The sequence below is a fragment of the Gavialis gangeticus genome, unplaced genomic scaffold (genome assembly GCF_001723915.1).
Source record: "Gavialis gangeticus isolate Ggan-Ray unplaced genomic scaffold, GavGan_comp1, whole genome shotgun sequence".
Taxonomy (NCBI): domain Eukaryota; kingdom Metazoa; phylum Chordata; order Crocodylia; family Gavialidae; genus Gavialis; species Gavialis gangeticus.
The window spans coordinates 15383069-15397462 of NW_017728980.1; the positions used below are offsets into that span (position 1 = coordinate 15383069).

Genomic DNA, 14394 nt, shown 5'->3' on the forward strand with positions numbered 1-14394 from the left:
CTCCCCAGATCGGGCTGGGCCGGGCACAGCAGGCCCGTCGCTCTGTGCTGGTCTGGGGGTGCCTGGCCGGGCGCCAGCACCCACCAGGGGAGCTCTGGGCCGGGCTAGTGTCAGCCACCCCGTGCCCTCCTCGGGCGGGTCAGGCAGCCCCCCGTCAGAGCTCCCACGCCTCGGCCTCGGCCTCGTGTCCCACACCGCTCCCCACCGTGCGGGCCACCGGAGCCGGGCTGCGCTGAGGCCAGGCTGGGCCAGGGAAGCCACGGACAGCACGGGCAGGTAGGTCCGTGCCTGGGGTGGGCCTGTGAGGAGCGTGGAGGCCAGGGCTGGGACCAGGTCAGACTTGCCCGTGTGGGGCTGGGAGCCGCTGCCTCGCACACCCCTTCCCCACCCCTGCTGCTTAAGGGCTGGGGTCTCCCACTGCACCGTGCCCCAGCTCCGCAGGCCCCGGGCCTCCCCTCAGGCCGGGGTGGAGGGTGGGCGGGGCAGCCACTCCCCTGTGCCTCGGCCATGCCCGAGCGCTGGGGCTGCTGCCCCTGGGCCGGCGTGGCAGCGGGAGCCGCCAGTGGGCAGGGGGCCTGAGACGAGCACCCTGAGTTCACAAAGTGGCCCCAGCTCAGCTGGTGGCAGAGGCCAAAATGGGCCAGCACCACAAGTCCGCCGTGCAGCGCGGCTGCAGACGGACGGCCCAGGAGCTGCTTCCCTCGGCCTGCGCTGCAGCAGCTCTGCTGCAACGCGGCTGAATCACCCGGGGCTGGCGAAGGGCTGCACACGCTGAGGGGTGGGTGACAGCGGAGGAGGTGGGTGACTGGCACGTGTCTGTGCAGAGCAGCTCTGGCCCCAGCAGCCACTGGGCACCTGCGGTTCAGCTCAGTCGTTGGAGCTCAAGTTTTTGCTGCCTCAGCCTAACGCGTGGGATTTCCACCAGCCCCTCGTGGCAGGCAGAGCGGAGGCATCTGCAGGCACAGCACAGCGCAGAGCAAAGCCAACCTGGGATCTCGTTTGCACACCTACCCCACCCCAGAGACAGGAGCCAAGACCCCAGGGAGTTTGTTCCCTTCCCTGTGCTGGTTTGCTCTGGACTGATGGAAATTCTTGTACTCGGCCCCCCAGAAACATGCAGCCACCAAGCCCCAGAGGAGCCCGTGACCCTTCAGCCCCAGAGAAAGGAGCAGTTCTCCTTGGTCTTCAGACTCGGGCAGCACCTGTGACAGTGTGGTTAGGGCTGGAGCTGTGCTGAGCCAGGGAAGGGTCTTCCTTAAAGACGGTTGCCTGCGCACCCAGAGTTGCCTGCTCTCAGATGTCAGGACCTGGTGTGATCAGCAACGGTTACACGGGGAGACAGTGAGCAGGGGAGTTTGCAGCTGCCACAGGAAAGGCACTCCTAACCATCAAGCCCTTGGAGATGGGTGCAGTGGGAGTCTTGAATGTCGTCCCCGTAAAGTAGAAACAAGCAGCCTGGTGCAATGGCAGACCTCCTGAGAAATGGGCCTTGATTGCATGGGGCTCAGTGCCTGGGCTGGAGGCAACTGGCTCAGTAAGCAGTGGCTGGGCTTGCATTGCTGCCTGGCCAGACAGGCCAGATGTGCTCAGCCTGCTTTGCTTGGGTCTGGGCTTTGGCCACGTGTTCAATGCACACGGTAGCCAGGGGAAGCAGCTGGCAAGTCTCGGACATGTGAATGGCTGTTGGACCTCGGCCTCACGCGGAGCGAAGAAGGCGCTACGGCTGCTCCTGCCGCACGGGCCTGGGGCTGGGGGCCGGGGGCCTGCATCATGTGGAGTCTGTGCGCCGCAGGCCAGGGCTGCAAGGCTGGCTCCAGCCCGTGCCCGTGTCCTCATCAGAAGGTGGAGATGGACGTGGTGTTGTCGGACTCAACCCCGCTGCCCCTCCTTGTCACGTCCAGGATCTCCTGCAGGGTCTCGTGGCTGATGCAGCCCAGCTCCTGCAGGATGCGGAAGAAGTCGTTGCGGAACTTGACTCCCACAAAGGCGTACAGGATGGGGTTGAGGCAGCACTGTGTGAAGCCGATGGCCTCTGTCACCAGGATGCTGGTGCCCAGCTGCTCCTCCACCAGGCAGTCCTTTGAGAGCACGCCCAGCTTGGTCAGCGTGTCCAGGAAGATGACGATGTGGTACGGGCTCCAGCAGAGCAGGAACACGGCTGTGACCACGATGGCAATTCGCACGGCCTTCTGCCTCTGCAGCCGCTGCGACTGGCACAGGGTCCTGACGATGGCTGCGTAGCAGTAACACATGACTAGCAAGGGCATGAAGAAACCCACAATGTGGTACAGAAAGCGGGTGGCCAGCCACATGTCGTTGCCATGAATCCCCATCTGTGGGAAGTAGCAGATGCTGCGGTTGTTGGTGTCTTTCCAGACCTCCATGAAAATGAGGTCGGGCAAAGTCAGCACCAGTGAGAAGACCCAGATGGCTGCGCAGGTGATGTGGATGGCCCTGGCCCTGCGCCTCCGGTAGGTGTGGATGGCGTACACGATGGCTAGGTAGCGGTCCACGCCAATGCAGCCCAGCAGGATGCTGCTGCAGTAGAAGTTGATCTTGTGCACAGCGCTGAGAACCTTGCAGAGGAATGTCCCGAAGATCCAGCCAGCCAGGTTCTCAATCACGCTGAAGGGGAAGGTGAGCACCAGCACCATGTTGGCCAGGGCCAGGTGGAAGAGGAAGCTCTCCGTGGTGGTGCGGGAACGCTTGCAGCGCTCCAGGATGGCCAGGACCAGGGCATTGCCCATGGTCCCCAGGAGGAACATCAGCAGGTAAATGAGGGGCATGAAGATCTTTCTGAACATGTTTGCAGCTTCGTTAGTCAGTGACGAGGTTGACTCGGGGCACAAATAGTTGTCTAAGTCATTGGTGGTGTTTTCAGCGTCGCCGTAGCCACTCATCTCCATCAGGATCTGCTGAGCAAAAGAAGAAGCCTGTTGTGGGTCTCAGCGTCTGCACAGCTGGACTCTTCCCCAGGGGGAAGCCCAGGGACTCAGGCAGGAGCAGAGCTGTGGTCTGGCAAACTTCCTGCCTCTGACCGGAGCCACCATCAGCTGAAGTTACCCGTGATGGCTGCACCCACTGGTCGTCTGTCCCATGAAAGCCTGCAGAAGCAGGTGTGGGGTAGTCTGCCCCTGGAGGGTCTCATCCTGACCTCCAATAGGTACAGATTGGCTTGAACCCTGAAGTGGGAAGCTTTGTCTCCCTTCCAATCCTTGCCTCGGTATCAGTCGTGAAACTATTTCTGGACGGTCTCGCTATCCGAACAGATATCCAAGCTCTCTTTAAAGCCAAGTTCCTGACCTCTGGCAATTAGCTTTTCCTCCTATTCATTTGAATTTGCCACTTAATCTCATTGATTTTTCCCTGCCCCCGTGTCCCGGATGTTTCCGGCCTGCCTTCCCTCTCCTTGCATCACATTTTGTTTCTCCCAGGGCCCTCCTAGTCCCCTCGCTCCCGTAAACACCCACGCTCCACTTTCTCTTTGTGGGAATTTCTCTAATTTCCCTGGAGTGGTGTTGGGGTGTAGTGCCTTGCGGAGAGCCTCAATGGTTTGCAGAGAAGGCTTGAGACTACTTTGTGACCCATTTTTCAGCCTGTTCCTTATGTCCCTAGATACCTCCCGCACTGTGGCTGCTACGTGCTGGGGAGCACTCTCTGTGGAGGTGTAGCCCCCGGGTCCCTGACGGGCCTGGGGAGCAGCTCCTGTTGCCCTGCAGGAAAAGGCCGGGTTGAGGGCAGTGGCAGGACTGTGCTGCTGTGTCAGAACAGCTGGCTGGGAGCTGGCCGGCACAGGGAGGGCGAGTGCTCGGGGCGGGTGGGCAGAGATGCAGGGGAGCGACGTGAGCCAGGTACGTGGGCAGCACGACGGCGGGCAGAGGCCGAGGGGGGCGGCTCAGAGCGGCGGGTGCCGCAGGGCAGCGTGTGCGTGACGCGGAGACCCCCGCGGGATTCTGAATGAGCGGCACCCGTGCCGGAAAGCGATGCAGAAATGCTGCTGCGTGCCTCCGGCAGCAGGCTCGTGCCCACGCAGCCTGTATGAAACGACTACGTGCTCTGGTCACGGGAGTCAGCAGTTCCACACACCGAGCAGGGATTGACTAAAGATCCCGAGCACGAGCCTGACAGCATCTCAGGCAGAGGGCAGTCCTTGGGCCAGACAGGCCAGAGTGGGGTCCGCCCTTGGCCGGGGCAACACCGCTGAGAAAAGGGAGCTGCAGGCACGGGAAGGGGCAGAGCAGAAACGAGAAACCTGCCTAACAAAATGGGAAGAATGCCCCAGCACCCCTCCCCCCCCCCCCCCCCCCCCCCCCCCCCCCCCCCCCCCCCCCCCCCCCCCCCCCACCTTCCCTGGAGACCAAGACTGAGACTTGATCAACCACAGCGGAAGTCTCTGCTTGCTGTTTTCATACCTTTCACTGCCAGCTGTAGCCACCTGCACCTGCTGCTCTTCCTTCCATCGGCCATAGTTCCCGTCTAAAAATACGAGCCCTTCTCGAGCTGTTTCAGAGCTAATTTTATTTTGTTTTGCTCACGTTTTTCTTTTAGAAGTCTCTTTGGTATGCCATGAAGCACCGTGATGGTCAGTAATCATACAGCCTGCAGCCCTGGCCTGGCGCTGCCTGGCAGAGGCGGACATTGCCTGCCTCAGGAAGTCCCACGCTGGCCCTGGGAGCACCGCTGCTGCCCTGCCTCACCTCTAGCAAGAGCAGCCCTGCTCAGGGTCAGGAGACCGCCGGGCTATCTCAGCTTGGACTCGCAGTGGCAGGAAGCAGCTGAAGTAATGAACGTTGCATTTGTCTTTGCGCTGCAGTGGGCGAGACCCTGGTAGATTCCTGTTCTCATTTCCCCTCCTCTGCTTGGGGCGGCACAGGGCCCACACCACCTCTTCCTGGGACACGCGTGAGGGTGTCGGTCATAGGCCCGAGTCCTCCCCCTCCCAGCGCGATACTGCAGTCGCTCCATTTTCTGCCTTCCTCTGCGGCAGCAGCAGAGCCGGTGTCCTGTGGCCCTGGCCCGGTCCACAAGAGACAGCTCTGCACTTCTACCTTGTCCCCTGGGACTGCACGGGCGGAGCAAAATCCCGAGAAGCTTCTAAACTGCCCCTGCCATCCCCGTTGTCTTCCTGTCCCTGGGGGCGGCCTACGCCGGGAGTTAGTGCCGCCCGCACAACCCGCGTTAGCAGCACCGAGCAGGACGCGGGCAGGAGCCCTCGTGCCAGCCCTGCCGCCTGGCAGCCACCGACCCTGCAGCTGGGCAGAGGCCTCCTCGAGGGCAAGGGCGGCGCTCCTCTCCGGGTGCCCACTGCCACGGTGCCAGCTGCAGGCCAGTGGCTGCTGTTTCGGCTCTGGGCGTGATCCCCACCCTGCAGGGTTTGCAGCTCTCCAGGGGCAAGGGGAGGGTGTGTTGGAAGCCCTGGAGGAGACAGGCCTGTCAGCAGAGGGTGGGCTCAGCCGGCAGGCACACGGGCAGAGGCAGCACGGTTAGTTGTGCCAGTGCAGTGCAGTGACAGCCCTTCCGGCCTGGGCAGCGGCTGCGCTGCACTCCGTGACCCCACTGCGGTGCAGTTGCTAGCGTCACCTTGCGCTGGGAGCAGAGGCGCAGCAGGCGAGCGATGCTATCAGCCACCATCTCATCTCTGATAAGGCAACAGGTAGGGTTTAAACCGTCAGCCGGTGGCCTCAGGCTGGGAGCGTGCACAGCGCTATGCCTGAGAGGTCTCATGCATCTCCAGGCGTGCTGGGCGAGAGGGTGTGGGCGGGCACAGTCGGGCCTGTTAGATGCAGCAGAAAACAAGCGGGGACCAAAAACAGGAGCTGAGGCAGGGCAGGTTGGATCGCAGCTGCAGCAGCTGCAGACAGCGTACGCCACTAGGGCTGCAGGAGCTTCCCTGGGCCGTGAGGGCCCCCATCGCAGCTGTCCCCAGCCCCGCGAAGCTGTGGGGGACGCTGCAGTCGGCAGAAGTGGAGGAGGGAAGAAGCAGCATCTCTGCCTGTTCCTGCCTCTGGCACACCTGTGCTTGCCTGTTCACTGCTCCCTCCCCTGCTCGTCTCTCTCTCTCTCTCTCTCACACACTCGTGTAAACGGGAGTGGCCTGTGCCCCTTCTGCTGCTCGTTCCTAGCCTGGGGTGGGAGCCATGCTTGGCTGCTGTGAAGCGAGTGTGAGGTTACTCGCACCTGGCTTGCACACTCCGGTACGCCAGGGAAGGGGACGGTGCAGCGGTTTCTGTTTGTCACCTCTGCTGTTTGTGTGAAGGGCTGGGGAGCAGAGCTGCACCAAAGAAATGCTGACTTGTGGGCTCACTTACTGGCACATGCACACCCTGTGCTCGAGCTTAGGTATGTAAAGGTTCCTCCGGCACAGGAGAAAGAAGTCGTTGCCCTTGTATGGTGCCTTGTGGGGACTGCACAGAGGTTCAGGACCGTTCACTGCAACGTTTTTTATGCCTGGGGAGGCTGAGGCTTGAATACTAGACAAGCCTCTTTGTGTGACTGCTGGACTAAACCAGTCCTGGGCAACATCTGGACTGGGAAGAGACCCTCTGGCCCTGTAGCCTGGTCATAAGGCACGATGGGAGAGAGAGCCATCTCTTCATGCCCATGGTCCTGGGTTTTTATTCCAGGTTCACTCCATTGGGTGGAGATGTCCATTGCTCCTTTGCTATTAATGTGCTCATAGCTGGGAACCGCAGGAGGTTTCAGCTTGCTGCTTGGATGGACGTTAGCGGGAGAAGGTGCAGTTTTGCTCCAAGGGCAGACAGTGGATGTGTCTAGGCTGGTTCAGACAGGGCTGATCCTGCCTCAGGAGGGGGTTGGACTGCATGTGACCTCTGGAGGTCCCTGCCAGCCCATCTCGACTGTGAGTCTATGACTGGGACTCTAGGATCCTTCCTTTCCCGAGGATTCGCCCTGTGGGATTCGCCCTTAGTACATGTGAGCTCCTGCCTCTGGAAGGGAGACCGGTTAACTGGTTGCTGTAGCTCTCGCATGCGCGCCAGGCATGCCCTCTGCAGGAGGGACTGACCTGCTCCTGCCCTCGCACACGCCTGGCAGTCCTCGTGCCACGGACATGTGCTGTCCCTGCATCATTGCAGCTGAGCCTCAGTTGCAGCAAGGAGGGCTGTGGAGTCGTGGTGCTAGGGGCCGTCCCCACCAAATGAACATGCTCTGTGGCACTGCTGCCCCCTGCGCTGCCTGTTGGTGTCTGCCGTGGGCTCTGTGCTAACTGCTGGACCTGGGTCAGTAAGATGCAAGGCGGCAAACGCAACCTTACCCGGCATTCTGCTACTTGGGTACTTTACAGTGATGAAGCCGTTCGGAGTACGGCGGGGCAGGGGAAGTCGGTGCTGGTGTGAAGGTTTGGGGGTGGGGGGAGCCTGTGATGCAAAGCTTCCCCGCCTGGCACTATGCCTTGAGCCCTGCTCACACCCCGGCCAGCCCGGCACTGGGCACGCTGTGCCCGTCTCTTGTTCGTTCCGTGGGGGAGCGAACCCAGTTTTGCCCCAGCTAAACTCCAGGCTTGTGCTGCTGCCCAAGCTTTCCACTCAGGGCCAGGTAGGGCTGGGCACAGCAAGAGTCTTCTGAAGGGAAATACCAGGGGAAACGAAACCTGTTCACTCTGGTCAAAAGTCTTCCCGGGATTGTCACCAAAACAGAACTGGTTGTCTTGGTTTTCACGGTTCTGGCTTTTTCTCTTGCCTCTCCTTTCCCCCCTTTAAGGAAGAAGGGACTGGAAGGTGAGAGGAAAACCAGACTGACATGGGTTGGTTTGGTTTTTTTTGAACAGACATGAAAACTATTGTTTCCCTGAAAAAGCTGCTTTTCATTTAAAACAGAAAGAGGACGAATTTCTGAAATGCTCTACTTAAAAGCAAGGCTGGGAGGTTCACTGGGCACAGCACCGTTGTCTTTTAAGTGAGCCCCTCCCCTGCGCATCCAACACCTGCGGCAGGGCAGGGCAGCCGCACCCCCGCGGACACAGGACAGGTATCCGAGGCGCACGTTCTCCCCAGTTAGTCCCCAGCTGAAGGACTGCTACAGGCCTGTCCTGGGCAGGCTCGACCCTCTGCCTGTGGGAGGGCTGGATGGAGACAGGCAGGGAGCACGCTGTCCCACTGCGGTAGGAATAGGTCTTGGGCGTGTGGCCAGGCATTCTGGTGCCTTGCCTGGCTGCTTCCGTGACAGTCTGGGGGCTGATTCCCCCGGCCCGGCAGGCTGTGCAGTCCCTGACACCACTACAAAGTCAGCACAGGGGTTTGCAGCCACTCCGGGCTGCTGTAAATGGCTGCACAAGGACAAGAGACGCAGGCTTGGCTTTGCTGGCAGTGCAGCAGAGTTCCCACCCCGTGGCACACGAGGGAGAAAGGGCCATTCAGCAAGAACCTCCTGGCCCCTGGAACGGGAACCACAGGGCCAGCACCCCTTCCAGGAGGCCGGCTGTGCCCACTCCCCTGCCCTCGGTGCATAACCACATGGCCCTGCTCACAACGCAGCTTCCCACGAACTGGCAGATTGAGCAGGGTTGCACCTCGTTCCCGACGCAGCCGGCTCTACTGGGGGCTTCAGGCTCTGACTGGGGTGGGTAAACATTTCATCTTGAGACCAACCCAGCGGAAGGGAGGAAAGGGGTGGAGAAGGTTTAAAGCCAAGGCCCTTAGCCTCCTGTGCAAGTAGGGCCATGCTGGCCTGGAGATCCACTGCTACCACCCCCATCCTCAGTCCACAGGCCGCCTCGCCTCGCCTCCGTTCCAAGCCTGGCTTACCACGTCCGTGTTGTCCAGAGAGAAGACAGAGGACCCCATGGTCTCGGAGGCAGTGCGTCTCCTCTCTAGCAGGTTGACAGCCGCTCTGAAAGAACCTTTTTGCGGTGGGGTTAATAATTTAAGGAAGGAGGAGGACCCAGTCCTTACCAACAAAGAGCCTCGCCTTGCAGTTTTGCAATGCAAATTAGTACAAAGCTCACAATGACCTATTTGAGCTACAGATTAGTATCTTGTCTTTTCTTTACATAATCTTTAAAGTACAGTTTTGAATAATCAAAGGTTTCTGTAATCTGGTAGCTTTGCTTTGCTACAAAATATTTCCCTGCACAATGCAAATATCAGAAAGGTTTTTAGCAAGTCAACATGGAGCCCAGAGAGCTCAGGAATGCCTGATGCCAAGGAAGAGTCCAGCCAGAGACTTCAGCGGCATCGGTGATGTGCAAGGCGTTAAGATGTGCACTCGAGGGGAATGAGTGTGCCTTGGTCCCAGAGGTAGGGTTGAGTCATTGCCCTCTGACTCGACATCATTTTGGCTACTTTAGCTTTGACTGGCCATTAGCAAACTCCTCAGCTGCCTACTCTTTCTCCCTCTATTTCTACTCACTGTCCTGAAAGGTGGCATGGAAGGGTTTTCACTGGAGGACTATTGACCAAGTGACTGGTGTCACAAAGGGCATAGGTAATGAAATATATTGTGGATGCATCTACAACACCAGCAAAAGAGAGCCAGGTGCTGTGTTATTAGGAGGCCTGAGGATGATAGTCCAATAGTGTGCAGTCCTTCGGTGGAAGGGCAGCGTCTTTGCAATTTGCAATAGCTGCAGTGGGAGAGGGTGGGCAGCTCTGCGTTAGAGCCTGAGTGCTACGACCGAGCAGGGCAGTGCCCTGGCCTGCTGCCTCCCTCTTCCTTCCAACAGAAAGAAAGAAATCCAGTAAGTGCAGAGAAAAAGTTTGGTCAAGCATAGTCCCCCTCTGCCCCACAAGTCACAGCAGTGCAGCTGCACCGGACTGTTGTGCTGCAGAGGATGCTTGCGGGGAAGTCATAGCAAGACGCTGGGAGCCCCCGTTCAAGCCAGGTGTCCTGTGACCCTTGCCTATGAGGGGACCTGTTGATGGGAAGCAGGAAGTGGTGCTCAGATGCACCCATTCCCCCACCCCAGGGTGGTGCCTCCAGCTCCAGGCTTGTGGCCAGTAGTACACAAGTGCCACACAGCTCTGCAAAGCCTCCTCTGCCTCTTCCTGCCTGCAACAAAAGCCTTCACCCAAGACTCTGGCCTGCAGGAATCAGGAAATAAGGCTGAGCACGCAGGGGAGATGGGGAGGGCAGCCCGTGGGCGGTCCGCCGGCATGGGGTGCGGAAGAGTGTCCCTAGGTGCTGGAAGAGCTGGGGGCTAAAGGGACACGTCTTAGCTAACCATGCGCTGGAGGCTGGGCTGTAGAGGCTCTGTGAGGATGCAAGCGCGGAGGAAGAAGAGCCCCGGTTAGAGAAGCCAGGTACGCCGTGCATTGCAGTTCCAGTGATTGAGGCTTTATTCTCAGCTCTGCGCATGGCCTTGTGCAGGTTCCTCTGTCCTCCCTGTGCCTCTGTTTCCCCCTGAGCACACCAGCCATCAAGGTTTTGATAAACTTGATAAAGCACTTGGAAGTCTGCAGTCAAACAGCCATATCAAAGCCTGTGGCATGAATTGGAAATGGAGGGCCGTGCCTCCGAGCACTGGGAACCTGGGGCTAGAAATCTCCCAGAAATGAGAGCTGCGGGGCAGCCTCCCCAGAGGCAGACCAGAGGCCTCCATCCCAGAGACACCAAGTAAGCGCCTGTGGCTGCCCTGTGGGCCCTGAGGACAGGATGAGATGGGGCCTGCCACGCCACCCTCTCTACACTTGTCACGCTTAGGTGGCGGGCTGCTCGGCTACGAATTGTTCAGACCCGGACAGGCCCGCACCCCTTGCTGCAGCCAGTCTTCTGCAGACGCAGCCCAGCTGTCAGAACGGTGCTGGGGGGAGATGGCCAGCCAGGAGAGAAGCATGACCTGCAGCCTGGCAGCCAAAAATCCAGACGTGGCACCCAGCTCCACAGGAAACGGAAGTGGCGAGAGTGCACGCTGGAGGGAACTTAGGAGCGAGGCATCCTTTCCTGCAAGGCCTTGGCAGGACGGCTCGCCGTGATCATGCCCGAACGTCACCAGGCCCGACGGAGCGAGAGGGCGTTCTGCGCACAGCAGCAAGGGGCAAAGGGGCTGTCATCAGTCCCAAGACTGAGGGCATGCTGCTTCCTGGCCGGCAAAACGTGCCTCTGCAACCTGCGGGGGAGAGTTCTGGCCGGGTGAGCGATTTGCTGCTGCCGGAGTCCAGGCTCAGTCCAAACCTTCCTTCTGGAAGAGCATGGTGGGGATCTCGGCTGTTTGAACAGGAGCTTTGTCACCCGGCCAGTTCCCTCTCCCTGGCCTCAGCAAAGGACAGCTATTTATTTAAAGAAAGATGGTATATAAGGTTTGGGGGAGGAAGGGAAGGACAAGAAAGCTACCCAACTTTGTTTAACTCAGCACTGGTATTTCCCCACAAGGTATGAGTTAAAAAGCAGCAAAGCCATTATAGGAGGTCTAGTCCTGAAAAACAACGTTGGGTCAAGCAAAAATAACTGTATTTGGTTGTATTTTAAATGCAAGAATAAACAAAAGTAGGTCTTTAAGATTAAGATACTCTGTTTTTAAAGGGAAAATGTTGAGAACTAAGATGAAATGAGACAGTGGTTTTCAACCTTTTTTTCATTTGCGGACCCCTAAAAAAATTTGAATGGAGGTGCACACTCCTTTGAATTGTAGGGGTAGGTATTCACCTACTTTTGACCATACTCATCTTTTGCAGACCCCTTAGACATAGTCTGCAGACCCCCGGGGTAGAAAACCACTGAACAAAGAGAACAAATTAGTGGAATTAGATGGACTAAAGAGCTCAAGGACTTAAATGCTGAAGCTTGGAATTTCTTTACAAGGAAGGTGCAAAAAGTATGGAACTTTTGTCCCAGTGGGGAGAAAACCTGGCTCCAATCCAGCCTCCCAGAAAAGGTATTAGGCACCAAGAGAGAAGCTATAAAGAATGGAAAAGGGGCTGACTGACAAGAAAGCTGTGTCTTAGCCATCAGGAAGTGTAAGGATAAAAATAGGAATGGCCAAAAGTCAAGCTGAGTTAGACCTTGCAAAGGAAGGAAATAAAACCACAAAGCAAAAAAAATAAAAATTCAGCAAGGAAAAAAATGGAGCTGAAGGAAAGCAGGATTAGAGCTGCTATGTACAGAGGATCAGGCAAATTAAAGGTAATCTGGCGGTGATCCAAAAAATGACAGGTACTTGTCTGTTTTCATTTAAGAAAGTTGCTGTTAGTCTACTAGAAGCGAAGACGTGGAAAGGGAAACTGCCACATTCTGGGTGGGAAAGAAAATCAAGTTGCTAAAAGCGCTCAAGTGCTGGGGACTAATAATCTCCATCTCTGAATTCGGAAAGAACTAGCCCCTGAAATCCCAGGTGCGTTAGCAAGGATTTTACAGAAAGAACCCTGTCAGCAAGGATGTTAATGTGTCAAGTCTGGGATAGTACTGTGTGATTGGAGAACGACAGATTTAGTACCTGCGTTTAGGAAGGGGGGGGGGGCGGTGGGGGATAAGGGAAGGGAGGTATCAAGGTCTGACCTCCATAGGATGAAGCTTTCAAACAACGTCTGAGCAAAGGAATAAAAAGCATAGATGTAAATGGGAAGTGAATACAACTGAACATAGGTTTGCCAGAGGTTGATTTTGGCAGGGGAGCCTAGTACTTTATTTTTTTGGTAACATAACCAAGGAAACTCAGGAGATCTAATCTATTTGGACCTTAGTGAAGTGTCCGATATGCTGTCACTCAGGAAACTCTTAGCTGAGGCAGAGGAAACGGGGGTCTGTAGAAGGAACGTAAGGTAGACGAGGAACTGACTGGAGAAGAGGAGACGATGGGTAGGTTTTGAAAGAGGAGGTCTGGGGCCAGGAGGATGGTTACTAGTGGAGTTCTGCAAGGATAAATCCTGGAATCAGTCTCATTTAAAATCCATTATGAGTGACTTCAGCAGAAAATAGTGAAAGTGTGCTAACGGATTTTGCTGTCATCCCAAAGCTGCGAGGCATCTTCAGTACAAGAGAACAATATGGGTCAGCTGGAAAGAAGCAGAGGAGCTTGTGGACTGGAGCAATAGAAATGGGATAACGTTTAATAGTACAGAGTGTATGGTCATGTACTTGGAGACTAATAACAGGAATGTCTGCTAGAAGCAGGGGCTCATCAGTGGGAAAGGACAGCGGAGAAAAAAGATCTGGGTGTTCAGTTAATCATGGAATGACAGGCAGCAATGTGAGACAGTTTGAAAAAGTCAGATGCAATCCTAGAATGTATGAGAGAGACCTGAGAGAGGGTGCTGTGGTACCTGGAAGCCTGTGTCCTTCCCAGCTAGTCGGTTAGTTCAGTAAGAGACATTGTCCACAAAAATTCTTGCCTTGAGAATGTATGAGACAAGATATTTGCAGCTGAGCTAGGGACTTCCTAGTGTCATCGTACAAGACGCACGTGAGACTTCCTTGGAATACCATGCTCAATACTTGATCATCCCTTCGCTGAAAGATGAATTAAACCTGCAATAGATGCACGGAAGGGTCACAAGGATGGCCACGAAACTGGGACTGAGATCCTGTCGAGTGTGTGTAGGTGGGGGAGGGGGTTGTCTGTCAGATACTTTGCCCGTGCTGTAAGTGGGGCAGTGGGCTTGGACCCAGGATAACAGGCTTTGTCCCACGAGAAAGCTGAAGTCTGAGTTTGACTTACTGAGCCTGGCACAACAAAAGCTGAGGGAATAGGGTTTTGCCCTATAAATAAGCCAGGGGGTACACACGGGGGAGGGAAAAGAGGTGTTGAAACTCCAGGACAGTGTTGGCTCTCAAACAAACAGGCACGAACCGGCTGTGGATTATTCCCGTTTCTAACAGTGGGAGCACTGAGGTTCTTCCCAGTCGGGACAGCGGGGGTGAACAATGCTGTTATGGTGGGCACGATCATTTCACGAAAGGGGTGTTGTGCCATTGCACCTGCAAGAACAGGGACTGGACGCGTCCCGTCGGGGCTGCGCTTACGCACGTGTAATTCAGATTCTCCGTGCTCCTCTAAAAGTGACAGAAACTGAAACACCGTGAGAGAACGTGAGCTGCCTGGTCACGCAGTGCCATCCCTGTGCCTTCACCTTCTTCCCTGCCATCATCATCACTGCAGGCCTTGCCATTCTTTTGCCGTCTTTTTCTGCCCCGGTACGCTGGCACCTGGCACAACAGATGCAGCCTCTCTCCCAGAGCAGTGGGAGCAAGGCAGCAGCGCACCCTTGGAGCAGGGCAGCGTTAGGGTGCAAGAGGGCGGCGCGCACCTGCACTTCTCAAGGGCAAGCAGGGTAGGCGGAGGCAAGGGCCCGTTGCAGCCTCCAGCCATGACAGCGCCTGCGACCCGGGCGCCGCACACGCCGAGACGGAGCCGCAGCGGGTCTCCGCCTCCGACTTCCCGCCGTCGAGCCTCCAGCGGGAGCGGGAGCGGGAGCGGCAGCGCGGCCGGGGCGGCTCCAGGGAGCG

At 57.1% G+C, this 14394-nt stretch overlaps 1 protein-coding gene across 2 annotated transcripts; it reads right to left on the reverse strand.

Annotated features, from left to right (window-relative positions):
• Positions 1-330: 330 nt before the first annotated feature.
• CXCR5 (C-X-C motif chemokine receptor 5) lies at positions 331-10731 on the reverse strand. Of its 2 annotated transcripts, none has more exons than XM_019510942.1 (2): positions 8763-10731; positions 331-2912 (listed from the first exon to the last, which is right to left on the reverse strand). In XM_019510942.1, the coding sequence occupies exons 1-2, from the start codon at positions 8799-8801 to the stop codon at positions 1836-1838; spliced, it is 1116 nt and encodes a 371-aa protein (XP_019366487.1). In that variant the 5' UTR covers positions 8802-10731; the 3' UTR covers positions 331-1835. The 2 variants fall into 2 exon arrangements, with proteins under 2 accessions (XP_019366487.1, XP_019366483.1); XM_019510938.1 differs by having other exon boundaries at positions 331-2915.
• Between the last annotated feature and the right edge of the window lie 3663 nt (positions 10732-14394).